Source organism: Tenrec ecaudatus, chromosome 8, assembly GCF_050624435.1.
Source record: "Tenrec ecaudatus isolate mTenEca1 chromosome 8, mTenEca1.hap1, whole genome shotgun sequence".
Lineage (NCBI taxonomy): Eukaryota > Metazoa > Chordata > Mammalia > Afrosoricida > Tenrecidae > Tenrec > Tenrec ecaudatus.
In genome coordinates, this window is record NC_134537.1 from 126062 (window position 1) to 153036 (window position 26975).

The 26975-nt window shown below is 41.4% G+C and overlaps 1 protein-coding gene across 6 annotated transcripts; it reads left to right on the forward strand.

The window, feature by feature from the left end:
• Nucleotides 1–1246: 1246 nt before the first annotated feature.
• Nucleotides 1247–22883, forward strand: LOC142454707 (uncharacterized). Of its 6 annotated transcripts, none has more exons than XM_075555890.1 (4): nt 1247–1305; nt 5099–5265; nt 10440–10566; nt 15599–22883. In XM_075555890.1, exons 2-4 carry the CDS (start codon nt 5251–5253, stop codon nt 18247–18249), a joined length of 2793 nt encoding a protein of 930 aa, XP_075412005.1. In that variant the 5' UTR covers nt 1247–1305; nt 5099–5250; the 3' UTR covers nt 18250–22883. The 6 variants fall into 6 exon arrangements, with proteins under 6 accessions (XP_075412005.1, XP_075412006.1, XP_075412007.1 ...); XM_075555891.1 differs by having other exon boundaries at nt 5099–5259; XM_075555892.1 differs by lacking the exon at nt 10440–10566.
• Nucleotides 22884–26975: the final 4092 nt, after the last annotated feature.

Here is a 26975-nt window from a genome sequence, read left to right on the forward strand (position 1 = left end):
AATGTCCATGAGTTTTACAAGTCTGGTCCAACCCATACAGTTGCACTTGGAGACAGTGAGTCAGGTGTTCAGATAAAGCATTTCCAATATAGATAGCAGGTAAGGACTGAGAAATCTGCTATCTACTCACTGCCTGTGAACTCGGTCCCATAGCAGGCGAAAGGCTGATTGTGGAGAGACTGAAGGCAGAGCTACTATTCTGACCTGGAGTAAGATCAGTTAGCAGCAGAGAGACCCCAGTGGCAGAGAATTGTCCAAGACTTGTATCATCAGGGAATGTTCATGTTCCAAGGGTTATCTGCTGACAAAGATCCCCTGGTTGGCCAACTACATCCCATTTATATCTTGTGACATCCAAATTAATTTTGACGCCAATGTGTAACCTGTTTCCACCCCCAATTAACCATATACCTGTGAGTGTGGTGTGAGTCTGCACAGCTTGTGGATGGAGTTGGCAGGCGTTGAAGTGCCAGGAACTGTTGCGCTTAGAAATGGTGAAGGAGTTGGAGAATGGGAGTGGTATATCTGGCCTCCTAGTGATCATCATTATGCTGATTATGATTCTATTCCAGTGTGAAGTACACACATAATTAAGCTATACCAGAACTACATACCTCTCCCCAAGTTATTAAAAATTCATTAACAAATTTCTTGAGTTTTGATTCCTAAATAGATTAGCAAAAACTGTACGGTACTAAAGTGACTCTTTTAAAATACAAAGCTCAAAGCTTAAAAATCCAGTTTTTAAAAATTATATTAATCACATTTTATGTGTTAGCTAGACACTCATGACCATCCCTATCAAACTGGATATCAGAGATAATGACCAAGATTTCCTTTTTTTTTTTTTTTTGGTGTGATGGTATAATGAGAAATGAAAGCATAGTGAGCGATGTGTATGTATGTGTGTGTATATATATGAAAGTATAATGAGAGACACTGGAATTTCAGAACAGTAAGTTACAGTATTTGATATTTCCCAGAACACAGAAAAATTATATATACAATATACATACAATATAGTATAATATAATTAATATATATATTTGAAAGTGAATGAATAGCCTCATGAACCAGTGGTGTGCTGTGCACTGTTTTGTCTTTCCCACCCAATGAATGGGTATTAGCCTTTGCTACGGAAACTGTTTGACCAGGGTGCCCTGAAGGGCGGGGCCAGAAATGCGTTTCTCGCGCTCCCGACGTGTATTTAGGCCCTCGGCGGCCGCCGTAGTTACGCCCGGCCACGCAGGCGCCTGCGCCAGGGGTTTGTCTAGCAGTGTGCTCCGCGGCGGAGCTGTTGAACTTGTAAGTAAGTGTAAGTTATGGGAAAGACTGATGCGGAAGGAGGAGAACAGCGTGCTTCTATCTAAGAATCAGGGCCAGCGACGTGTGGGCTTGTCTGAAGGGAAGCAGGGGGACCCCGGCTTTCTGGGGTTTGACGGGGAGAGCGCCTGTGCACGATGGCCCAGGCTGCCCCGAAGGCCAGGGTCCGAGGTCTTGCGCATCTCCCGGAATGGTAGAATTCACTGGATGAGTAACGTCTACAGTTGTATTAGAACTAAGGTTCTGAGCACTCCAATGTGCAAAAGGCTGGTTACCTAAGTGGTTACAGATTGGGCTGCTTACTGCAAGGTCAGTGGTTCAGAATTACAAGTCATACCTGGGGAGAAAGGGATTCTAATCCAACCGACTAGAGGCACTTCTACCCTGTCCTAAAGGGTCGCTATAATCGAAATCCACTCGATGGTGGTGAGTTGGGTTTTAGGTTTGGGTTGCAGATGACAGTGACAACTCAGTGCCCATTTGCTGCGTTTCCACTTTGACTAAGCCTCCATTGAATTATTTCTGAGCATTAACCCAGGATGTAGATCATCTTCTCCTCGGGGAGAATGCTTTAGAAGTAGATTGCCTGCACTCCTTTCCAGCCAGCCCCTCTCCGTGGGCCTGCCTAGGTGGATGCTTGATGGAGGTCACCTTACTGAGGACAGAACAGGGGCCATTGTCATGAGTCTGGCCTTGACTGGCTTTACGTGAAGGCCCTAGACCAAATTAAGTCCTTTTGTATAATAATATACATGTCCTAATCATGGTCCCATTCCTGCTGCTGCAGTCCTACCTGTATCTGTGATATTTTGATCTGCCACCAATGATGATCTGTGACATGTCTTTTGTTCTATGCCGTATTATATCCAGGGTCCTAAGTGTGAATCCTCAGTTGTTATTTTGACCTCGTGCTATTGTCTTTCCTTATCCATATGATGCATGTGTGTGTCTTTTTTGTCCCTTAAAGTTTAATAAATGTTCTATTAAATTTTATTCAACACGGGCCACTTTTCTATCCCAACACACAATTCAGGATCATAAATGACTCATGATACAATTCTTACTTGGGACAGCATCTTGACAGCCATACCTGCTGCTAAGGTCAGGCTCTGCAGCCCCTTGGCTTCTGTCCTGATTGGGAAAAATGTTACAAAAGTCTTTTAGCTCTGTGGATGCCGAGCCCACTCCGCTCTTCAGCCTCAGAGCAAATGCACTCAGCCCTGTGTAGGTTGGCAAAGCTGGTTCCCCAGATAAGTACTTAGATGTACACCACTTCACCTACTAACCTCCTAGCCAAAGGCACTGAGCTCTCTTGTTCTGTTGCATGGGAATCCCACTGCTCTGTCTCCCATCACTTCCTCTCTCGTGTCACACCTCTTTGTTTTCTGGATTGAAGAATTTCAATGCAAGAATCTAAGATCCTATCTCTTCTTTTTTTGATGGGAGTGAGATCTCAATTTGGGTCTCTACAATGACTCAAATAAACCTAACATGATGTCAAATGTGATTAATTTCCAGATTAGGTTTTCAGACACCTTATTTGCATAGCCCCAAGCCACAAGGGCACCAATCTATTGTTGGGCAAGCTGCCCAATCCTCTTAAACCAAAAAAAAACAAAAAAAACAAAACCAAACTCACTGCCATCAAGTTAACACTGGCTCAAAGTGAGCGTACAGGACAGGGTAGAACTGCGCCTGTGGGTTTCCAAAACTGTAACTCTTTATCAAAGTTGTCTCTCTTGGGAGAAGAAAGCCCCATCTTTCTGCTGACCTTGCAGTAAGCAGCCCAACAGTAACCACTATGCCAAGAGGGCTCCTTTGCCTCATTCACATTGTCTGGTGACAAACCCACCTAAATATTTGGAAGGAGTGAAGGGGCCATCGCTAGAAAGACTATATACTTGTATAGGCAAACTATCTTACCGCCTTGGGTTAGTACAAATAAATGCTACATTAAAAATGTTATTTGTCTTGAGGTTCCAAAGTCCAGTCACTGTGGGGGGATGTATACTTCTTCATTACAAATTTTCTATGTAAGTTACAAACTAATAGATGATATATAAGTGTTTACTATGGAGCCCTGGTTTTGACATGTATTACAAGTTTGGACTGTTAACCTCAAGGTCAGAAGTACAAACCCATTAGCTGCCTGTTATGCCTTTATAGTCTTGGAAACTGTAGATCAGTTCTCCTGTGTCCTATCCGGTGCTATATATATGTTTAACTCTACTTGATGGTGAGTTTTAAAGTGTTTCTAAAGTGATTGTACAATTTACAGTTCCTCTAGAAAAGTAATTATCAGTTTATACTAGTTCTTTATATAACCTGCTCACAATGTTTCCAGATGCTTTAATTAGAATAATCATCTTTAAGGTTAAATGATTTGTCATTCTCCTTGAGAGCCAAACAGTAAAGAATTGATAGTTCTGTATGTTGTGAGGTACCTGTCCAGCTTTTTTGTTTCTTCTTTTTGACATGTATATTTGATTGTCCAATTTCTATTTATTATAAAGTCTTCTTTTACTCATATGTCTGAACATTATGAGTTTTAGATTTTATTGCCCATGGTATAAACAAGTTTTCCGTCACTCAAAAAGGGGATTGATGACAGTATTGGGGACTTTGTGTAAAGAAGAGGGATAGGATGGCAGGAAAACTGCCCCTTGGATAGTTGGAGGTACAGTTCGAGTACATTTTCCTGCGGTAGTCTATCATTTCCACAGTTTCTCCCCTTAAAGCTGTGCTGCCTTAAAGTAAGCAAATAGTTGATTCAATCTCCCTATAGAAGCAGACTTTATTGGCTCTATTTCTTCCCACTACGGCATCCAGCCTCTCTCATACTTTCCTCCAATAGCAGATGGGCTTAGGGGGACTTTATCCCCAGTGGATTAAAAATGTTTGCCCTAAGTGTGAATTTATGGCTGTATTAATTTGATCAGTAAGTTTTGCCTTGACAATTTTCAATGTGTAGAAAATACCCATGTGTCCCATGTGACTTTTAAATTTTATATATAAAACAAAAGGGGGAATTGTTGGATTATAAAGAGACTTCCCCAGCTTTGTCTCCCCCAAAGACATGCCAAACATTAGAGGCTATTTGCCAGCATATGGTGGGAGGTCAGATGCTTAGAGATATCCTCCCTGAAGGCAGTCAGTTGCCAGACTACTGTCTGGTCCCACCACAAGAAGGCCCCTCTCCTGTTAAACGACAGTGGGTTACTTCTCCCTAAGGGCTTTCATTAGTTTGATCCCTGTAGGTGGGACTTATACCCTACTGATAGTGGTTTCTGTGAAGATCCAGAGAACAGGTCAAACCTGCTCAGTGATATCCAAAGTTAGACTGCCATCCTGAATCTAGGATATGCCCATCTTGTCACATGTATGCTCCCAATCCCTCCTCTTCCTATTGTATGTGTATCCCTAGATTGTCCCCCTCATTGCTGTATAACCTATAGTGCAACCCCTTCCTGTGATGTATATCTTTACCTGTAATTAGTGGGCTTACACTCCCGCCAAAGATATATAAGTCTTGGTTAGCAATAAAGATCTCCCTTGGCCTCTCTCCACTCCCCTGTTCCCTTTCCCCTTGTCATTCTTCCCCCTTGTCATTCTTTCCCTCCCCCTCTCTCCTGCCCTCTCCCATCCCCACGTGGATCACCAAGTGAGGCTGAGATGAGCATGCTACTATAAAAAAAAGAAGAAGAAGAGGGATACCAACAGTAAAAGCATCTGGACCTATAGGTGATGTATTACTCACATTGTACTCTCCCATCAGCCTGCAGGTTTTGAATCACCAGCAGCTTGGAAGGAAGAAATGCTGGATTGACCTCATGAGAGATTGAAATTCGTGAACATCATTAGAGCTGATCCAGATAAGACAAAAATAGAGCATCCTGGTTGCTGACAGTATCCTAAGGACCAAAGAAAATGACCAATGTTCGGGTGATTTTGATGTGTTTTATCCTTTTCTGTATTTCCTACTGGAATCATAGAAGCCTGTATAATACTGATTCAGTTCATTAGAAAAGCAGAAATTTGAAATAGTACAAGTTAGAGATAAATTTAGACTCTGACTTCAACATTGGGCTAGAGAAGATTAGGAATATATTGATCATAGGATTAACACTAAACTATTGTCATTGAACATATTAAGTCACTGAGGATTCTTTGGATGACATTAGCTTTCAACTCATAATTCATTATTCTATGGCCAACCCATGAGAATCATTCAAATGAAACATTATACCTAGATTTTTAAAAATATCATCTTATTGGGGGCTCTTACAGCTCTTAGAACAACCCATACCAAAATAATAATTTATAAATTATCAAGGGTTAATGAGGGAGGTGGGAGCGGGGAAGGAGGGGAAAAATGAGGACCTGATGCCAGGGGCTTAAGTAGAGAACAGATGTTTTGAGAATGATGAGGGCAATGAATGTACAAATGTGCTTTACACAATTGATGTATGTATGAATTGTGATGAGTTGTATGAACCCCTAATAAAACGATTAAAAAAATCCACACATCAGTTGTATCAAGCATATTTGTACATATGTTGCCATCATTATTTTCTAGACATTTATTTTCTATTGAGCCCTTGGTGTCAGCGCCTCTTCTTTCACGCCCCCGCCCCCCACCCTTGTGGCCCCTTGATAAACTATAAATTATTATTTTCCTATCTTACACTGACCGCTTTCTCCCTTCCCCCATGGTTCTGTTGTTCTTCGTGTGTGTGTGTGTGTGTGTGTGTGTGTGTGTGTTTGTGTTTGTTTATGTGTTGATCATTGAGATTGGTTCCCTCTTCCTGCCCTCCTCTCTCCACTTTCCACGTACCCTTCTGGTATCTAGCCCACAGTGGAAGACAGTAATGAGGTCATGATAGTGGGTGGTGAGGGAGCCTCAAGGAACCAGAGAAATATTGTATGTTTCATAGGTACTTTACTACATCCTGTTGACTCATCCCTTCCCTGTGACCCCTCTGTGAAGGGATGTCCGATTGTCTATAGATGGGCTTTGGTTCTCTGCTCCATGATCCCCTTCGTTCTTAACAATACGTTTTTTTGTTTGTTTCTTTTGGGTCTTCTGATGCTTGTTACCTGATCCCGTCGATGTGGGCTGGTGTGCTTCTTCCTTGTGGATTTGTTGCTTCTCTCATAGATGGCCGCTTATTTAACTTTAAGACCACAGGCATTATATCATTTATAGCCAGGCACCATTCACTTTCTTTACCACATTTGCTTTTGCACCCATTTTGTCTTCAGCAATTGTGCTGAGAAGGGTAACCTCAGTGAGTTGCCATCTAAATATACGTACATGGCCAATACCTCTATTTTTATGAATAAATGTATTTACATATGGACACACCTATGCTTATACCTCTATTCATATCTTTGCTTCCTAGATTGTTCCTGTTTTCTTTTACCTTCCTCCTGCCCTACCATCTCGCTTGGCCTACTTTTGCCTCTTAGTAATTCCTCTCAGCTAGATTGATGTTGCTACAACACCCCCTGGATCTCTACGCCCTCGTTATTGTTGATTTTAATTCCCTATTCCCCTGTCTAAGCCATTTTTTGCCTTGCTGCTCCCTTCCCCCACCTCCTCTCCCCAGTCCCTCCAGGACCATCGGTCCCATTGCTTTCTCCTTGAGCTTGCTTCCCATGCCTATGTTATGAAAATAGACAACCGAACCACAACTGAGGCCAAACACAAAGATAACAAAAGGATTGAAAAAACAAAAACATACATAATTCCACGTCTGTCCGCTGACTTTTATGACTGTCTCCACTGGTCCTGGGGGAATTCCAAGAGCTGCCTCTCCTAGCCTGATGTCTATTTTGGGGACTATTCAGGGGCTTTGTGGCTTTGCTTTGCTCCTGTTGCTGATCCGTTATGCTCTCTTCTTGGGGGAGCTGCAGGGGGTTCACACTGGACTCCCTGCTGTGTGACCCCAGTATTGTCCTCTACCGTGGTACACTCCAGTGAGGGGACAACATGTCTTGAGCTGTTGTTGGTCCTACCGTCCTCCCTGTGCCTTAGCAGCTCTGTGCAGGGACGTCGTCCTCCAGGCTTGGTGTACCGAAATAGGGTCTAGACCGTCCTTTTCTCTTTTTCCTTCTTGGTTTGTTTCTATGTGCGTGTGACATGCCAGCCCCTCTCCCCAGCCTGTAGGTTTAGTGTTGTTCTCTGTAGCACATACTTCTAGGGAGGGGGGCAATTTTGCTCTGATTGGAGCTGTCCTTGTAGCCCAATCTTGTCATGCATTTTCCCATGTGGTTATGTTGCCCTCGAGGTTTTGTGCCCTGTGGTAGGGTCTGCATGCACACGCCTAATTCTGTGGAGACATAAACAATGCTCTTCCCCTGGGTGGGTCAGTGCTCTGCTCCCCCGTGCTATGCCTAGTTTTTAATGAGAAATAAGATCACTTCTTTAGGAAAGTTCAGTATTCCATTTTTGTCTAAGTTTCTGTAATATTTTTCTTTGAAGGTGATGTGTAACATAATCTCCCAAACAGCAGCATTCTCATTAATGCATCTAAAATGGGTCTTGTAGCAATAGTAGTTCAAAAATGGTGGACAGCTTCTCGCCTCCTCTAACTATTGATGTAGGAGAGATAATCAACCATTAGCGTCAGCCCTGATTCCTATAAGGCAGTGCTTACACATACCTGTACCCTTGAACAGTTTTCCAGTTCTGACACCACTTATCTCTCTCACAGTCCTCTCCTTGGTTCATTAATTTTGGGCAGTGGCCATGTACAAATTACAGTTCAGAGTCACAGGTACAAGTTTTCTTTAGTACCAGAATGTAATTTGGTATCAGAATCAATAGGCTACACATTGGGATTCATATTAAGGAAACATGTCGGCCAATTTGCTCTTCTTCAGGGCAGGCCTGTTCTCTCTGTCCCCTATAAGGCATTTTGCCCGCTGAGGATCGGCTCTTTTCTTAGTTTCATCTCCTCCTCTTGATCTTGCCTGCCTGTCCCACTATTTTGACTGAAAAAGCCCTTTCTGGACCTGTTACCATTGGCTCTGTCACTGTTCCCTCTGCCCTGGTCATGATCTCTTGGTACAGCTGTTACCCATGAATATTACAGTTCATTTTGCAGGACCAGCAGTAGACCAGCCCCTATGAGGTAGAGGTTCAAGATGTTCCATGATTTGCTCTGCAGCATCTCACAAGACTAAATAGCCATCAAGTAAATAATTCTTCAGGATGTGGAAGCTGGTGAATCTCAAATCCATAGGTCAGATATCAGTCTGGAGGGTTCTCCTCAGTAATGTAATGTTCAAAGACTGATGAACCAGATCATCCGGTCAGAAAGCAGTCCTCTGCCTCACAAGATTAAGTTGCTAAATCTGGTTTGGTAATAGGTTGCAGGGGCTGAGGGAAGGTCACACAGCAGGCTGTTAATGCTTGGAGTGATGGAAACTCTCAAATCAAGTCACACAGGTGACTCCCAGTTGAGGGATGTCAAGGAAATGGCTCATGCATTTCTGGAGGCTGGCAAATCCCTAATCCATGGGTTCATTCTGAACTGTGTGGCTGCAGGGCTAACAGACCCAAATCAACAGGTCAGATGACAGGCCAGTGTCTCACGGTCTCTTCTCAACCATGCCTGCAGGCAGTTCTCTCCCTCTCCCTCTCCTTCTTGATATGATGGCTTCTTGGGCCAACCTAGCACCTTCCCTGCCTAGGCAAGATTAGGAAGGCTCGAGAGGTCGAGCCAATGGCAACAGAACCAGGCAGGGCCCATTGGAGACCATATGATGAAAGATGGCAGGTCCAAGGGAACCTTGTAATTAAAGTTAAGGCAATACTGTCCAAAAGTGGCTGATAAGACTTTGTCCTCAGGTAGACAAGAGGAGCTTGTCCTAAGGTGGCTTCTAAGAGCTTAGAAAGTTGTTCTGCACCCAGGAAGGGAGACTTTGCCTATGAGCTTTCTGTTCTTGGTCTTGAGTTGTAGCTTCTTGTTCCTGAACCTGAGTTATACCTCATTCATTAATAGACCACTTTGATATATGAGTTTTGTGTGACCATAGTAATGGATTATCAAACCCAGAAAAGAGACCAGGAGTGGTGTGGGAGGAATTACTTATGTAAGAATTGACCAAAAATGTTGGAGAGCTGAGGTATGTTTCACTTCCCCCTTCATAGGGATCAGCCCTGAACTGAGCCTGATACTTATTACCACTGAAGGTCCAGAGCATCTCATAATGATGATACTGCTAGGACTCTTAATTCCATTTCACAGTGTTCTGTTAACTTGTTTGTTAATATAAACTATGTGTGATATAAATGTGAGCTATTTCTAGCTCATTCAGATAATTTCACTGCTACTCAGAATTCTAATTATATGAGCGGGTACATTATTGTTGGGGCATGGGTGTCCCCAACACTTGAACGGGTCCTCGGGAGCGACTTTGTGATTCTGGAAAATATTAAAGAGAGACTGATAGGCAGCAGGGCACAGGGGCTCCTTGTCTCATGTCAGAACCGAGAGTGAATGTATTTTCCAATGGGTATGTATAATGGGGCTTACAGATCTTTCATAAGGCATGCACATCATAATGGGTAATAGCACAAGTGGGTAACATAATAAACAAGCAAGGAGGTGAGTTACCCTCTTTACCTAGTGCTAGTTGACCTCAACCTCCCCCACCCCCCAACCCCACTTTGAGCCTTACCCAGGAGTTTGCTACATTTATGGTGGATTGGCTATATAACACAATTGCTCTATTCTACAGATAACCTTCAGGCATAGTGAAGTAGCCAGACACAGAAAAGATTCATTTACTATGGTAGCGCCTTTAAGACTGCTTCTTAAAGGAGAGGTATTGCGGGGTGCATATTGTTTGTCCTGGAGAATGTGTATTCGAAAACATTTCTATCTCGGAACAATGGAGATCTTTCTGTAAATTGGGCTAGTTTTCTGTGCTCATGGTTATGAGTGTAGAAATAAAGTCAAATACTTTCTAACAAATCCTCAGTTTACAACACATTATGGAATGCATTATCACAGAATAGTTTTTACTACTGTTTTGCTTTCTTTACTGTAAGATATTAAAAAAACTTCAAATGGGAAATACATCATTAAATAGACTCCTTACTGCAGGAATCACTGACATTCAACGATGTGGCAGTAAAGTTCACCTGGGAGGAATGGCAGCTCCTAAACCCTGCTCAGAAGACCCTATATCAGGATGTGATGTTGGAGAACTATCGCAACCTGGTTTCCATTGGTGAGGAGAATTCTCAAGTCATTGGCCTCGTCATTGGCTTTTCCCATCTTAAATGTTGAAATCCTTGCAGTGCCCGTGATGTTCTCAAAGAGGTAGATTCTCATTGCATTCTCTGGTCCTAGGTGAGTGGGTAACAACAGTCTTCTACCCTTGAAAGAGCACCATTTGCTTTGTTCCTTTGAACATTCTTTCCCCAGAAACACAACATGCTGCAGACTTCACAAACCTAAGGGTAGTTTTGGGGTGTCTAAAATTCTGTAATTTCTCATGCACTGGTTCTCTATTTGTCACCCCAGAAGCTTTCTCTCAATTGGAACTAGGAGAACAACTGTGGTCTGCATTAGAAAAAAGCCATACTGGAATTTTTTCAGGTGTGTGAGTAAAAAAACCGTAAGGGGAAATAGCTGGGGGAGTTGATTCAATTGGGAGAAGGCCTCACATCCAGGATAGGATATTGGGTAATACAAAAAAGTGTGTTCTTCTTTGAATGTGAGACCTCACTTTTCCTAGAAGTTCAGAGAAATACTCCTCTAGCACTTGTGAGATTAGATTTCCATTTCTTTGATTTACATTATTGCATGTTTGATTCCACAATTTTCTCTTTAAGATTCTCCAAACTTCTCCCTTTTATGTCCTCCTATCATACTATGAAAGTCCATCTTGCAAGCCTCTCTCCAAACAGACAACTTTGAATTTGTAACTTTCCTCAGAATGTAGCACATTCCTCCCCTATTAACTAAGAATGGATTTCCCTTTGTAGTACCCAACCCTGCCTTGGATCTTGAGCTCCCACCAGAAACAGGATTGTGCTTCAGTTCTCAACCTGTGGGTCGCAACCCCTTTAGGGGTCGACGACCCATTCACAGGGGTTGCCCAAGACCCTTGGAAAACACATAAATATTTCACAATATACAATTACATATTGTTTTGTGATTGATCACTATGCTTTAATTATGTTTAATCATGTTCAATTTGTAACAATGAAAATACATCCTGCATATCAGAGATTTACATTACAATTCATAACAGTAGCAAAATTACATCTTTCCCATTTTGGACATAGCAATGAAAATAATTTTATGGTTGGGGTCTCCACAACACGAGGAACTGTATTAAAGGGTTGCGGCGTTAGGAAGGTTGAGAACCACTGCTCTAGAGGTTTTGGTTTCCATTTTTTCTTTTGTTGTCCTAACCCCTTAAGGTTTTCTTTATTCTAATGATTTAAGTTCTTTCTATTTCCTAATAGAGATGGTCAAATTGCCTTCTCTGATGGAATTGCTTAACAGACATATTTCTCTATAGTTTACTCCTTTGGTGAAACACATTTATGACTTCTATTATTTTCCGGTATCTAAGATCATTTTCCCAGCAAGAAATTAGTTATCAGTTTAGGACTGATACCTACAATTTTTTTTAGGATTTTATGTAAAGTTGTCATCTGCTCGTCCAATACTTTTTTTAAGTGACAAAACCATTTTTAACATCTTGCATTCTTGGTTCTTTTATTAAACGCACATGTACTACATATTCCTTACTATGCAGAATGCCTTCCTTAGGCGCATACCTTCCTAACACATCCAAAATGGGAAAGATGACCTTCGCTGCTTCTAAAGAACTTTAAAAAAAAAATCATTTCATTGGGGGCTCATACAGCTGTCATCACAATCCATCTATTGTATCAAGCACATAAGCACATTTGTACAGTTGTTGCTATCATCATTCTTAAAACATTTTTTTCTACTTGAGCCCTTGGTATCAGCTCCTCATTTTCCCCCTCCCTCCTCAACGCCCCCGCCCCCAGCCCTTGATAATTTATAACTTATTATTTTGTCATGTCTTAAATTGTCTGATGTCTCCCTTCACCCACTTTTCTTTTTTTTTTTTTTCACCCACTTTTCTAAAGAACTCTTTTGGCTGTATTTTCCAACACTGGTTTTTTGGATGTCATCCAAACAATGCATGACATAGTACAGCTCTCTCGTCTGTTTTCTGTCTTTTGGTTTCCAGATATATGCTCTTCTCGGTGTGATCCCACAATTCATCTGGTCTTCAGTCCTTTGTCTTCAGTCATCAGTTCTTTATTCCTCAGCGTTATTCTCTAGTTTCTGAGCTCAAGTGAGCTAGGGACTTTGGCTATTATGGATTACTTTTCTTCAGCTTCAACTTGGATTTGAGCACTTGTTGATCTGTTCCACAGTTGACCCCTAGACTTCTTTTGACTGATAAGCTTCTCCATGATTTCTTTCCACAGATGTGGTTAATTTGATTTTCGTGTATTCCATTCAGAAATGTCCATATGTATAGTTTCCATTTCTGTTGTTTAATAAGGAATTTGCTTTGAATTCATCATTAGACTATCAAAATTTTATCATTAATCTCCTGTGTCATTTCTATCACTAAGGCCACTTTTTCCAATTAGTGATAATGTTTTCAAATATTACACTCATTAGTGTACATGATTGTATGGTTGATCAATTTCGGCTACAAAAGTTTGTTGATCAATTTCAGGTTGAAATTTTCAATATCTTTTTTTTTTTTAAATCATTCTTTTGGGAGCTCTTACAGATATAACATTCCCTAATTCAATCATAGCAAGCAGTATTGTACAATTGCTACCACAATCAAAACATTTTCTTTCTTCTTGAATTCCTTGATATCAGTTCACTATTACCACCACCACCACCCCACCTCCCAATCCTTATTGTGGAAAACAGAACCTGGATGAAAGTGTAAGCAGCCTAATCTCTATACTCCTGACTACAGGGCTTAGAAGACCAGTGCCAATGGTAGAGGAAAACTTCCACAGTACTGAAGATGTAGATAAAGCTGATAATACACAATTTCCAGATAGAGTTTTCTCCACAACTTCCCTCCATTAAGATGGTAGTATATAGCTGTCTCCTACAGGGGCCTGACTTCTCAAGCTACTCAGCTAAAAGATGGCTAGCTTTAAGAGCAAACAGATTCCCTTTGTTGCTTTTACTCCAGGAGTCAATTATTCCTTTGTCTCTTAAATATTGTCTGGATGGGTTTTAAGGGAAGGTTGTGTAATTGAGGGGCAGAAATAAAAAGATAGACAAAAATATTTAGGCACTCACCTCTTCCGTGATGCCAGGTCTGAGAGGGATAGAGAGAATGTATTCTTGCACCAATTTATGTAGTCTCAGGGCATGCAAGCCCCTCTTCTCTGCCCCCAGCCATGGACACCCACCTGCAAACAAGGTGTGCAGTATCTTTACCCTGGAGGTCCCTGAGCTCATTGGTTGAATAACTTAGCACCAGTGCTGAGGACAGGTAGAGGGGAGTGACTGTAACAACATGTCTTCTCCTATAGATAAGGCTGATGGCCTATAGTAATTAGCCATGGGCTTTTATGAGCTATCATTAAGGTATCACTATTAATGGGAGGCTATTGTGAGGATGATGGTGATGATTTTTAATTAGGACAATGTGAATGGACTCTTCTCCAACCCAGAAATGTGAAGGCCTCCCTCCACCCAGAATCCTGGCCTTGCAGACTTCTTTAATCCTGACAGTAGTGAATTTGTCTGCATAACTCCTCTTCCTGGTCCTCAGTTTCTCACAGCCTGATGCTTATCATGAAGTGTTCCCCTAACAGAATCAGATATCCCAAAATCATACTTTTCCCATTCTTTCGTATATATGGCTGCTGGAGGCTTGAATGCCTAGCTACTATAAAAACTCACTGTTAAATGACCTCGATCTTTTATTCGACCTTGCACATGAGGCCCCTAAACCCTGTCTTTGCTGTCCGCTTTATCTTTAATTGCACACATCACTCCTAAGGACCTATTCGACTGTGAGGATGTATCCCACATGTTATGTTTGCTTTAAGATTTGGTGCACACATTTAAATGACACTTGTAGTAACTGGTTTTCCTTGCAGGCATATGAATGTTAACCTACTGCCGACAGTACTGTATTTCAGGAAAGATCTTGCAGTTGACTTTTGGATATCAATATGAGATCAGACTTCTTGAATTGGTCAATTTCAGCCTTATAAACCATTTGATTTTCGAATTAAAATAGCTAGTATGATTCTATTAAAGTTCAATAATACATACACTATAAATCTATAAACATGTCATTTTGCTTTGACAACTTGGAATTTTTCTTCATAATACTTCATACATTCCATCTTCCAATTATCAGTGGATGTTTGCAGCTATTTTTTCTCATTTACAGTCATGCCATGTCACCCACTGAAGGTCCCCAAAGCATTACTCCATCTACATCACTACTGTTGCCTGTACTTTGAGAAGTTAGTACTTCTTCATTGTTATTTCAGTACCATTATACCGGAGGGGCTCATAATCCAGAAGCAGAGCACCAGATCCTTCTCCCAGTCTATATTTCTGGACATTCCACTAAGACCTGTGTACCATGGGTGATCCTGCTTGTATTTGAAATACTGGGTGGCATTGCTTCCGGCATTACAGCAGCATGCAACCACCACAGAACAACACTCGAAGAAGAGTGGTGTGAGCTGGAATGTAGGCTCCATAAACATAAGGAATGTGCTTGTGTACCATACTGCCTTTCCTATATACTTATGAAATTGTTTTCTCCCAAGTAGAACATTCTGCATTTTTCACATTCCCAACTTTGTCTAGAACTTAGTTGTCTTTCAGTAAAGGTTGAGGGAATGAATACTTCTGACCACTAGCAACTGAACTTAGCAGGCCTTACCACCCCTGTGGTCTATGGGTCTCAGTGTCTTGCTTGTATTTATAGTCTTTGTATGTTTTCATGGCCCCTTTTAAGTAACTACCAAATCTGTGTTCATTCAGTATTTTCACATCCAACCTGGTTTCTACAGTAATTCCTTTTATCATTTGTATTGTTTACACAATTGTATTTGTACCAATAGGCAACAAACATTATGCATCGTGTTTTATTTACATTCACTTAAGAGGGTTGTACCTAAAGAGCTGCTTGTATCAATGCATGTTTTAAGGGGTGCGTTGTAAATCAAAATGATGAAAAGAATCTATGTTCTGTTCTTTTATAGAGATCCACAAAGTTGATGATAATTTGCTTGAGCACTGGCAACATGAAAGAAGCTTGGACAGAACTGAACAATGCTATAAATTTAATACATTGGAAAATATTCTTCATCAGCGCAAACATAATTTTCCTCTAAAGGAAAATTATGAGATACTTGGCTTACATGAAAAAATTATAAAATCCGGTTTAATCATTCTAGCATTAAATCAGAACAGTAACAGAAAAATGAAGAAGTCAATTGTGCTCAATGGAGATGAGAAAACATTTTTCCATGTTGAACAAGAGAAATTTTATACTGAAATAAAATCCCCAGATTGTCAAAAATCTAGTAGCATGAAGTCACGATGCATTCAATATCAGGAATCTGACAAAATTGAGAAAGCACACATAGGTGATAAGACCTTCATCAAGGAGTCATTCATCTGTGAGCATCAGATCATTCATATACTAGAGAAGACCTATGAATGCAGTCAGTGTGGGCAAGAATTCGACCAAGTATTCAAACTCACTGCACATTATCAAAAAGCTCTTAAAGGACAAAAACCATATACAGGCTTGGAATGTGGCAAAGCTTGTCACAGTAAATCGTACCTGAAAGAACATCAGAAAACTCATGTGGCAGGTATGCCTTGTATATGCAGTGAATGTGGGAAAGGCTTCAGCAGTAATAGTGATCTCACTGCTCATCAGCGAACTCATACTGGAGAAGAACCCTTTGTATGTGGTGAATGTGGCAAAGGCTTCATTCAGACAGCACATCTCAAAACTCATCTACGAACTCATACTATAGAAAAACCTTTTGTATGTGGTGAGTGTGGTAAAGCTTTCAGACAGAAGCAATGCCTTATAGAACATCAGATATTTCACACTGGAAAGAAACCCCATGTGTGTGGTGAATGTGGAAAAGCCTTTACCTGGAAGAATAAGCTTACAGTTCATCAGAGAACTCATACTGGAGAGAAACCCCATGTATGTGGTGAATGTGGAAAAGCCTTTATTAGGAAGGATGTCCTCACTGTTCATCAGCAAACTCATACTGGGGAGAAACCCCATGTATGTAGTGAATGTGGAAAAGCCTTTATGTGGAAGAATGCACTCACTGTTCATCAGCGAACTCATACTGGGGAGAAACCCCATGAATGTGGTGAATGTGGAAAAGCCTTTATGTGGAAGAATGAACTCAGTGTTCATCAGCGAACTCATACTGGGGAGAAACCCCATGTATGTGGTGAATGTGGAAAAGCCTTTATCAGGAAGAATAAGCTCACTGTTCATCAGCAAACTCATACTGGAGAGAAACCCCATGTATGTAGTGAATGTGGAAAAGCCTTTACCTGGAAGTGCGAGCTCACTGTTCATCAGCGAACTCATACTGGGGAGAAACCACATGTATGTAGTGAATGCGGAAAAGCCTTTACCTGGAAGCATAAGCTCACAGTTCATCAACAGACTCATTCTGGAAGGAAACCCCATGTATGTGGTGAATGTGGAAAAGCTTTTATCAGGAGGAAGGGCCTCACTGTTCATCAGCGAACTCATACTGGAGAGAGACCCCATGTATGTGGTGAATGTGGAAAAACCTTTATCTGGAAGAATGCGCTCACTGTTCATCAGCGAACTCATACTGGAGAGAAACCTCATGTGTGTGGTGAATGTGGAAAAGCTTTTATCTGGAAGAATGAGCTCACTGTTCATCAGCGAACTCATACTGGGGAGAAACCACATGTATGTGGTGAATGTGGAAAAGCCTTTATCAAGAAGAATCTTCTCACTGTTCATCAGCGAACTCATACTGGAGAGAAATCCCATGTATGTGGTGAATGTGGAAAAGCCTTTACCTGGAAGTATGAGCTCATTGTTCATCAGCGAACTCACACTGGGGAGAGACCATATGTTTGTGGTGAATGTGGCAAAGCCTTCATCTGGAAGAATGAGCTCAGTGTTCATCAGCGAACTCATACTGGAGAGAAACTCCATGTGTGTAATGAATGTGGAAAAGCCTTTACCTGGAAGAATAAGCTCATGGTTCATCAGCGAACTCATACTGGAGAGAAACCCCATGTATGTGGTGAATGTGGAAAAGCCTTTATCAGGAGGAAGGGCCTCACTGTTCATCAGCAAACTCATACTGGGGAGAGACCCCATGTATGTGGTGAATGTGGAAAAGCCTTCATCTGGAAGAAGAACCTCACTGTTCATCAGCGAACTCATTCTGGAGAGAAATCTCATGTATGTGGTGAATGTGGCAAAGGTTTTATCAGGAAGAAGGGCCTCACTGTTCATCAACGAACTCATACTGGAGAGAGACCCCATGTGTGTGGTGAATGTGGAAAAGCCTTTATTTGGGAGAATGCGCTTACTGTTCATCAGCGAACTCATACTGGGGAGAAACCACATGTATGTGGTGAATGTGGAAAAACATTTATCAGGAAGAAGGACCTCACTGTTCATCAGCGAACTCACACTGGAGAGAAACCCCATGTATGTGGTGAATGTGGCAAAGGCTTCATTCAGACATCACATCTCAAAACTCATCTGCGCACTCATACTGGAGAAAAACCTTACATATGTGGTGAATGTGGTAAAGCTTTCAGCCAGAAGCGATGTCTTACAGCACATCAGAGAATTCACACAGGAAAGAAGCCCTTTGAATGAATTAATGTAGAAAAGCTTATGCTTGGAAGTCAAGTGTCATTCCAACATGAGAAAAAATTTAGAAAAACCTTTCAATGGGGTGAGTGTAATAAAGCTTTCAAAACAAAGAAAGGTGCTAGGGTTTGGCTTAGGCTGAGTGCAGGACCAGACAATTGTGACGTAACAAGTGCCTACCCATGCTCTGAATTGCTGCCCCTCTAATGGCCCACTGGTGTGTGTGGAGGGACGTCCAGACTTCTGCATGGCACATGGGCACCTCATTACTCTTCAAGAGTGCCAAAAGAGAGCTGGACCTGGTGTTTCTGAATTACGGCTATGCCAAGCAGTAGAGTTGCCACCCAGGCTACAGAAGTACTCCCTGCCCCACCTGCATTCTCTTTGTTACTCTCCCAGAGACAGCACAAAAGTACCATAAAATAAGAGTGAAGAAAATTGAAAACATGGGAATAATTAGTTTAGAGGATGAATGGACCACAGCAAACCTCAGCCTTCACGACCCTGAGGCCAAAAGAACTAGATGGTGCCCAGCTACCACTGCTAATTACTCTGAAAGGAATCACAAAAGACGGTCCTGAATAGAGTGGGAGAACAAAGTGGAACAAAACCTAAAATCATAAAATAGACCAGGCTTACGGGTCTGATGGAAACTTGTGGAATCCTAAGACTATGGCCCTTAACAACTCTTCACTTCTGGAACTGAACTCACTCCTCTGACTTAGCTTTCAGCCAAAAAATATACAGGCTTGTAGGAGAAGAATATAATCTGAAGCATACACTCCTTAGAACAACCAATTGTACAAAAAGGACAGCATTTGCTTGTGGAAAAAACCTCTTGAAAGCAAGAAGGAATAGGAAAGAAGGATGAATAATGATGGTAAAACTAAGGGAGGGCGGAAGTGGGAAGAGTGCTGGTACATCTTGAGGACTGCAGTCAATGTACGAAGTGTTTAATGGAAAACCAATTTACTCGGTAACATTTTAAATCAAAACTTTTTTAAAAAAGCTAATTTCTCCACAATGATTTCATGCAGGACAGTTATTATGTAGCTGTAATGAGTGTGGGAAAGCTTTTACCAGTTTTTCTAAGTTTTCTTGACAAACACAAAAATGAAAAAGCTTTACATTCAGTCAAGGCGTGAAAACTCTACACAGGGAGTCATGTGTCATCACATACCAGTGATCTCTTGCAGAAATGAAAGCCCTGGCAACCTAGTGACTTTGCAGATGCCTTCTGTGACTGCTGTCATATATCACTAAAGACCAGTTGGATGCTAACTAATGTAGTTTTGGTGGGATGGCCTTTAGCCAGAAAGGAGTCAAGGGACAATAGAGGATTTGTGCATCAGCGAAACCATATGAATACAGTGAATGTGGCAGTACATATGCATTTAGTAACTCTGGCAGTGCCTCCAGTATCCAATTTTATGTTCCATAAATCTCATAGGATAAGCTGTGATGCACTAATTAGAAAGGAAGACTGAACAAAATGTCTGCTTCATTATATGACTAAACTACAGTGTGTGTCCTGCAGGAAACGAATGCAGAAGCTGAGAATGCATGATAGACTCGTCCTGTATGTATATATACATTGATAACCACAGCAATCTGATTTTATATTTGATCTCCTTTTTGACCCATTTTAACATACGTTCAGTCTTTAAAAGATGAAGGAGGGATACACTGACCTCAGGCCAGGTATGCAAATGGCCTTGTTATCATGCAGAATGCATTGGAAAGTGGATTACTAAAGATGCAGTTAGGTTAAAATGTAACCCTTTATCCTTTGGGCTCCTTTTTGACTCACTTGAAATCTATTGTAGTTTTTAATATTCCTTTATGATTGGGCATTATCTCAATTTGTTATTTTGAAAAAATTGTTACTGTTTTTCTTTTAACAATTTATTAGGGGCTCATACAACTCTTATCACAGTTCATACATATATATACATCAATTGTATAAAGCACATCTGTATATTCTTTGCCCTAATCATTTTTTTCTCCTCTTTTCTCTTTTTACATTTTATTAGGGACTCATACAACTCTTATCACAATCCATACATATACATACATCAATTGTATAAAGCACATCCATACATTCCCTGCCCCAATCATTCTCAAAGCATTTGCTCTCCACTTAAGCCCTTTGCATCAGGTCTTTTTTTTTCCCTCCCTCCCCGCTCCCCCCTCCCTCATGTGCCCTTAGTAATTTCTACATCGTTATTTTGTCATATCTAAAATTGTTACTGTTTTATAAAATTATTTCTCTATATGAAATCTATGATGCCTAATAATGATATTGCTGGATCATAAGGGATTTCAGTTTCTGGTTACTTTAATTATCGCAATATAGTTTTCCAGAGTGGCTGTATATATTTACAAGTCCACCAGCAGTATGTACGAGTTCTAATCCCTCTATATCATCTCCAGCATTTGTTGTTTTCTGTTTCTTTTATTTGGGCTGGCATTATGGGTGCAAAGTGGTATCTCATTGTGGTTTTAATGTACATCTCCCTGAAGGCTAGTGATCATGAGCATTTTTTTCATGTATTTGTTAATCATTTGTACTTCATTTTTGGTGAACTGTCTGCTTTACTATCCTGACTTTAATAGCTTTTTCCCACATTTCTTGATTTATTTGCTTTTTGAGATGTCCTAGAGTTCCATATAATTTTGTAATTAGTCTTTTGCCCAATGTGTCATTGGGAAAAATTGTTTCTCAATGTCAGTTCTTGTTGCATTCTTTCTGATGAAGTGTTTGATGTGCATGAGTGATGTAATTTCAGCATGTCCAAATCTTCTGTCGTATCTTTGCTGAATGTGCCTCCTACGTTGTACTTGGTAGTCTGTGTATGCCCTCCAGTAGGGTTGTTCTGTGGGCAGATAGTGTTGCTATGGGTCAGAGTCAGCAAACAGTTTTATCTGGGAGGAAATATGACCAGAATGCTCTTTAGAGGAAAAGGTGGCAAGACTTGTCTTACATGTTTTGAATATTTTGTGCTGTTTATTACGAGAAATTAATAACCACTGTAATGACATTTATGTCCAAATTGGGAGTCTTTTTTACAGCTAGTGGCCAGTAGGAAGATTTCAGGTATCTCAGAAATTCCCTGAAGCCCCAAATGATATTCAGGTGGGGTTTATAAGGACAAAAACCACAGACAGTTTGGCAAGCTGGAGGGGTTGAGGTCTCTGCATTTCTGTTTAGCAAGTGGTTTCCAGAGGCTAAAATAAGGGTTATTTGTTCCCTAACTTTGGGAGGCAGGGAGGGAATAGGGCAAGGGACAAAGGGCACATTCAAAAAACAGGAGGATGTTGACATTTGGGTAATAATTCGCTGAGAAGCAAAGCTGGGGTGGAGGAGAAGGGAGGCTCCATACTTTAGGGATGACAGAGGCCTGAGACAGTATTTTAAAGTTTTAAAATGGGGTCACACAAGTGAAGCTTGGGAGAGGGTCTTACATTCCCCATTGGTTTGTACAAATCAAATCATTGGTTTTATGAGGGTATTGTGGAGCCCTGTTGGGTTTTCCCAAGGGTGTATTGAGAATGTAAGACCATCAATTTAACAGGTTATACGGGACTGAATGAATGTAATTAATGCAAGTAGTAACTAAATTCAAAGAGCTATTAAGTTTGTTATTAGGGTAGGAACCTATTGTGAGCAAGAAAACAGCTTACAATACCATCCCTGTCCTACCTTTAATTCTTGCAGACAGTTTGCTACATTTTTCTGGACTAAGGCTAGGCTTCTCTTTATGATACCATTCTTGTTTGCATAAAAACAGCATTCTTGAAAATGTCTGACTATATAAGGTAGGCAGGATAAACAATCCCTAGGGGAAAATGGGACAGGGGAGAGGAGTAGGGGGAAAATGAGGGGATTGACAACAAACCCAGGGACAAGGGAACAAGGGATCTGAAATTAATGGTGAGGAGGGCATAGAATGGCTGCTGGGGTTCGATCAAGTGCAATGTAGCCAAGAGGAAGTACAGAAAGCCAAGTGAAGGTTGAATATGATAGGGACAGGAGGAAGTAAAAGGAAATAGAGGAAAGAACTAGGAGACAAAAGACATGTATAAACAATATTGTAAAATACATTTAAGGAAAACAAAGACTACACAGAAGAGAACATAGTGGAGCAAAGTACAGCTCAGACCCATTCACCTGGAGTTCTGAGGTCACACTGCCTTCTGGCCTCCTTCCACAGTGATGCACAGCAATGGCCTGCACAGCACTGCAACTAAGCCTTCAATGAATTTGACAATAAAGGGGCCACTGGGAATGTGCACTCAGGACATCAGAGTAGGAGCATAGTCTCTGCTCTCACCACTCCATAATATACTGACTCATAGTTGATTTAGAGAATCTAGAAACAGAACAAGTGAGGCATAATGCCTGCGAATTTACAAGTCCTGGCCCAACCCCTGAAGCTGCACCTGGAGATAGTGAGCCAGGTGCTGAGATAAAGCATTCCCAGACATTCACTTTGTAATCCTGGAGCTACTCACCTCTGAGATCTGCCCCCAAGAAGAGGAAGAAACCGACATATTTTTGGGAACGAGGCCCATGATTCCTAAGTGTATTATCCAGTGTGGGAAAGACCTAAAATTTAAATAAATACATCACGAGACTCGATCTGATGCACTGTGTGGAGACTTGCATGTGAGTGGTAGCTTTGTAATATAGTTAAAAATGGGTTCATCTGGGATGAGAATGTTGACAGTTTCCTCAGGGAACAGTCCTGTCCATGACTTCTCCATTCACCAAAACCAAGGTCCAGCATTTCCAGGGCCCCAGATGGTTGAGGAGGTAGACCTATATGGCTTAGGTTTGAGGAAGTTTTTATGAATAAGGGCAGTGGTCCTCTACAGTCAGGGATTTATATATTTATAAAACATCACATCCAAGGACATTTAAATAGTCAAATATACATTTTCTCTTCTGCGTTAGATGATGGTAACATATTAAAAAATTTGAAGATCAGCTAAATCTAGCAATCTTATTGAAGTCAGCTAAAAGGGGCTCCAATCCAATGTGTGTTTTAAATAGGAATGGCTTTTCTTTGACAACTACTCTGCTATGTCTACTTAAGAGTCATTCTAGTGTGAAATGAGTACCTATCACCTTAAAGCAATTTACCTTTGACACAGGAAGACATTTCTGATCCAGAAAGTCATCATTAATAATGTTATGTACACCCAATCTTCAGTCTTATGCAGAATCTTATATTTAACTATCTGAAATTCCTCACTTAAAGTTGTGTTTCACTAGATAATGGAACTGTTACTGATATCGAACAATAAATTACTAGAAAAGCTACCATAAGTCAAGTGAGGTGATTAGCAGAACAAATGTAGACCCTCTGGTTGAAAGCAGACAGTGGGCTGACATTCTGTGGGACTGTGCAAGTGAGAGTACATCTGACATGAAGTACTGAATGATCCCATTTGGCCCTAGAAATCTCCCCGAATCCTGAATTTGCAGATAAATTAGTGTCTGAACACTCATGGTCTAAAGGTTCTGGAGGATAGACAGATACAAAATATTGACACTGAGATAAAAGACAATTGGTGGATTTACCTGTTTGCAGATGGGATTCCAGAAAAAAAAAAATACTAGACCATCATGGCTAGGGAAAACAATGCCCCCTCCCTCAAAAAAACAGTGTCATCCTGTCTTGGCACAACAGACTCCATTTTGAGTCCTGTACCTCTATCTTAGCTCTCAAGACTGACCCCTAACTGATCTCCCCTCCCCTGTTCAACCCCAAATTCCTGGAACCAGCTCATCCCAAAGCTAGAATGTTTTCTGAAGATATGGTCACTCCACCCGTCCCTGACATATAGATAAGATTAACAACCTTCTCCCTTCTGAAGCACCGGTGTGCGCAGATCCTCCCCAGCTATGATCCTCCCCAGCTATGATCCTCCCCAGCTGTGCCTGCCAGCAGTGGACATAAAAACGCCGCCAGCATCTCCCTTCACCCACTTTCCTGTTGCCCATCCTGCAGAGAGGAGGTTATATGTAGATCCCCAAGATCGGTTCCGCCTTTCTACCCCCACTTCCCTTCTGGTATCGCCACTCTCACCGTTGGTCCTGAGGGGTTCATCTGTCCTAGATTCCCTTGGTTTCCAGATCCCAACTGTACTGCTGTGCATCCTCTGGTCTAACCAGGTTTGCAAGGTGGAATTGGGATCATGAGAGTTGGGGGCGGGGGAGGGAGGAAGCGTTTAAGAACTAGTGGAAGGTTTTGAGTTTCATTATTGCTACACTTAACCCTGAGTGACTCATCTCCTCCCCACTACCCCTCTGCAAGGGATGTCCAGTTGTCTACAGATGGGCATTGGGTCCCCGTCATGCACTCCCCTCATTCACGATGACATTATTCCCCCCTCCCCAGTTTTGTTGCTTGAAACCTGGTCCCCTCAGCCCTTCATGATCACACATGTTGGTGTGCTGCTTCCATATGGACTTTGTTGCTTCTGGGCTAGATGGCCACTTGTTTACTTTCAAGCCTTTAAGTCCCCAGATGCCGTATCTCTCAATAGCTGGGCACCATCAACCTTCTTCAGCACACTTACTTATGCACACATTCATCTTCAGCATTTATGTGGGGAAGGTTATCACACAATGATGGTTTTTGTTCTTTGGTGTCTGCTACCTGATCCCTTCAACACCTCGTGTTCACTTAGGCTTGTGTGCTTCTTCTCTGTGGGCTTCGTTGCTTCCGAGCTACATGGCCGCTTGTTTGCCTTCAAGCCTTTAAGACCCCAGATGCTATATATTTTTGATAGCTGGGCACCATCACCTTTCTTCACCACATTTGCTTATGCACATGTCTGTCTTCAGTGATCATGTCGGGAAGGTGGGTATCATGGAATGACTGTTTAGCTGAGCAAAGCGCTATTGGATTGAGGGAGTGCGCGTGAGGAGGCCCATTGTCCACCTGCTACCTTACTACTGAACCTATAAATATATGCACATAGGTCTATTTCCCCCATAATCATAAATATGTTTACATACGTACACGTCTGTATTTAGGCTTCTATGTATGCCTTTTGCTTCCTACTCCTTTCCTCTCTTTCCTTATGCTTTCCTCCTGTCCCACTACCATGTTCAGCCTTCATTCTGATTTCAGTAATTCCTCTCAGTTACCTTGCCCTTGGTCACTCCCTACCAGTCCTCCCATCCCCTCCCTCCACTGGTTTTGAACCACTCGTTGTTCCCTTGTCCCTGTGTTGGCCAACACCTCCTCTTTTCCCTTACCTCCCACACTCTCATGTCCCTCCGGGATCGTTGGTCCCATTATTTTCTTCTCACATTGTCCAGCCTATCTTATTTAGGTGGACCTAAAGATATAGTAATATGTGCATAAAAATGTGAATGGCTTTGACTGCACCCAAGTGGCACATAAGAACATGGCGTTGACAGCAGCAACACTGACATGCTAACAAAAAAATCCATGGACATACAAAATTTTTATATTATTATTATATATACTTATACTTTTTTTGAAAATTAAAAAATTGGTATATTTACACTTTTAAAAAAGAGTATTAAAAAAAGAGTATTCATTTAGATTTCAAATTCAACTGGATATCTCATTGTTTTATTTGCTAAATTAAGTTGGAAGTAGGATTTAGTGCGAGCCCAGAATTCCATCCTGAATCTGTGCTTTAAAAAATATTTTTCATTAATTTTCTGAAGTTTGGGCCTTAATACACATGTGATATCATTCCATAATTCAATCATATCAGACATAATTGTGCCATTGCTTCCATTATGAGTCTGAAAACTTATTTTTCCTTATTAGGCTTCTTGATGTCCTTCCTTTCCAAGTGTCTGTTAGATGTTCCATGACAAAAACTTCTTCCCTGACTTCTTTAATCTTGAGGGGGTTTTCTCCCTCTCACATGTTATTTGTATTTTTGCCTTTATACTATTTATATTTTTGCCTTTATGCTATTATCCTCACCACCTCAGTGCAATGTGTTTTGCATTGTTTTCTGTGCATTTTCCCAGCATTGCAGTGTAGGAGGAGTGGATGTACAATGATAATAACTGGTATAGGTGTTACCGGGAATGTAAGGGAGGGGGATGGGTGATAGGGAGGGGCAGGGGAGTTTGGGAGTAAATAAGGAAGGCAGGAGGGGGAGAGCCCCCTGTGATTGCACAGCTCACTTGGGAGGAAAGTCAACCATAGGGGGAGGGCATGCTCTAGGACGGATGTGGTGACTGTACAATTTCCCCTTGATAAGGTTTGAGTGACTGAACCATGCAATTCTATGAAATGCAAATTATGTGCCAATAAAACTGTTGGAAAATAAATATGTAAGTAAATATTTTTCATAACCATGGGGGGGTGAATCTTGTAAGTAATACATCATTTATATTTCAGATCAGTAATATCAAAAGGGTTGGTGCTATCCAGTGTTAAAACTCACAAGTCATCTCTACAATGGGAGGGGGATCAGTTTGAGAACCCACCCTCCTGACTCTGAGAAGAGTGGCTTGGCCCTCCCCTTATCCCACCCAGGGGTGAGTGATATACCACATGTGAGCCACCTGCTCTTCCCAACCCCATTTCCATGCCTCCAGCAGACGGAGATACTTCTTGTCCAAGTCAGGTGCCGTGGCCCACCCACTCCCACTCTGAGTGGCAGATGATCAGGGCAGAAGTGGGTGTAGGGGTAAGAGTTTACTGTACTGGGTGACCAGAAACAAC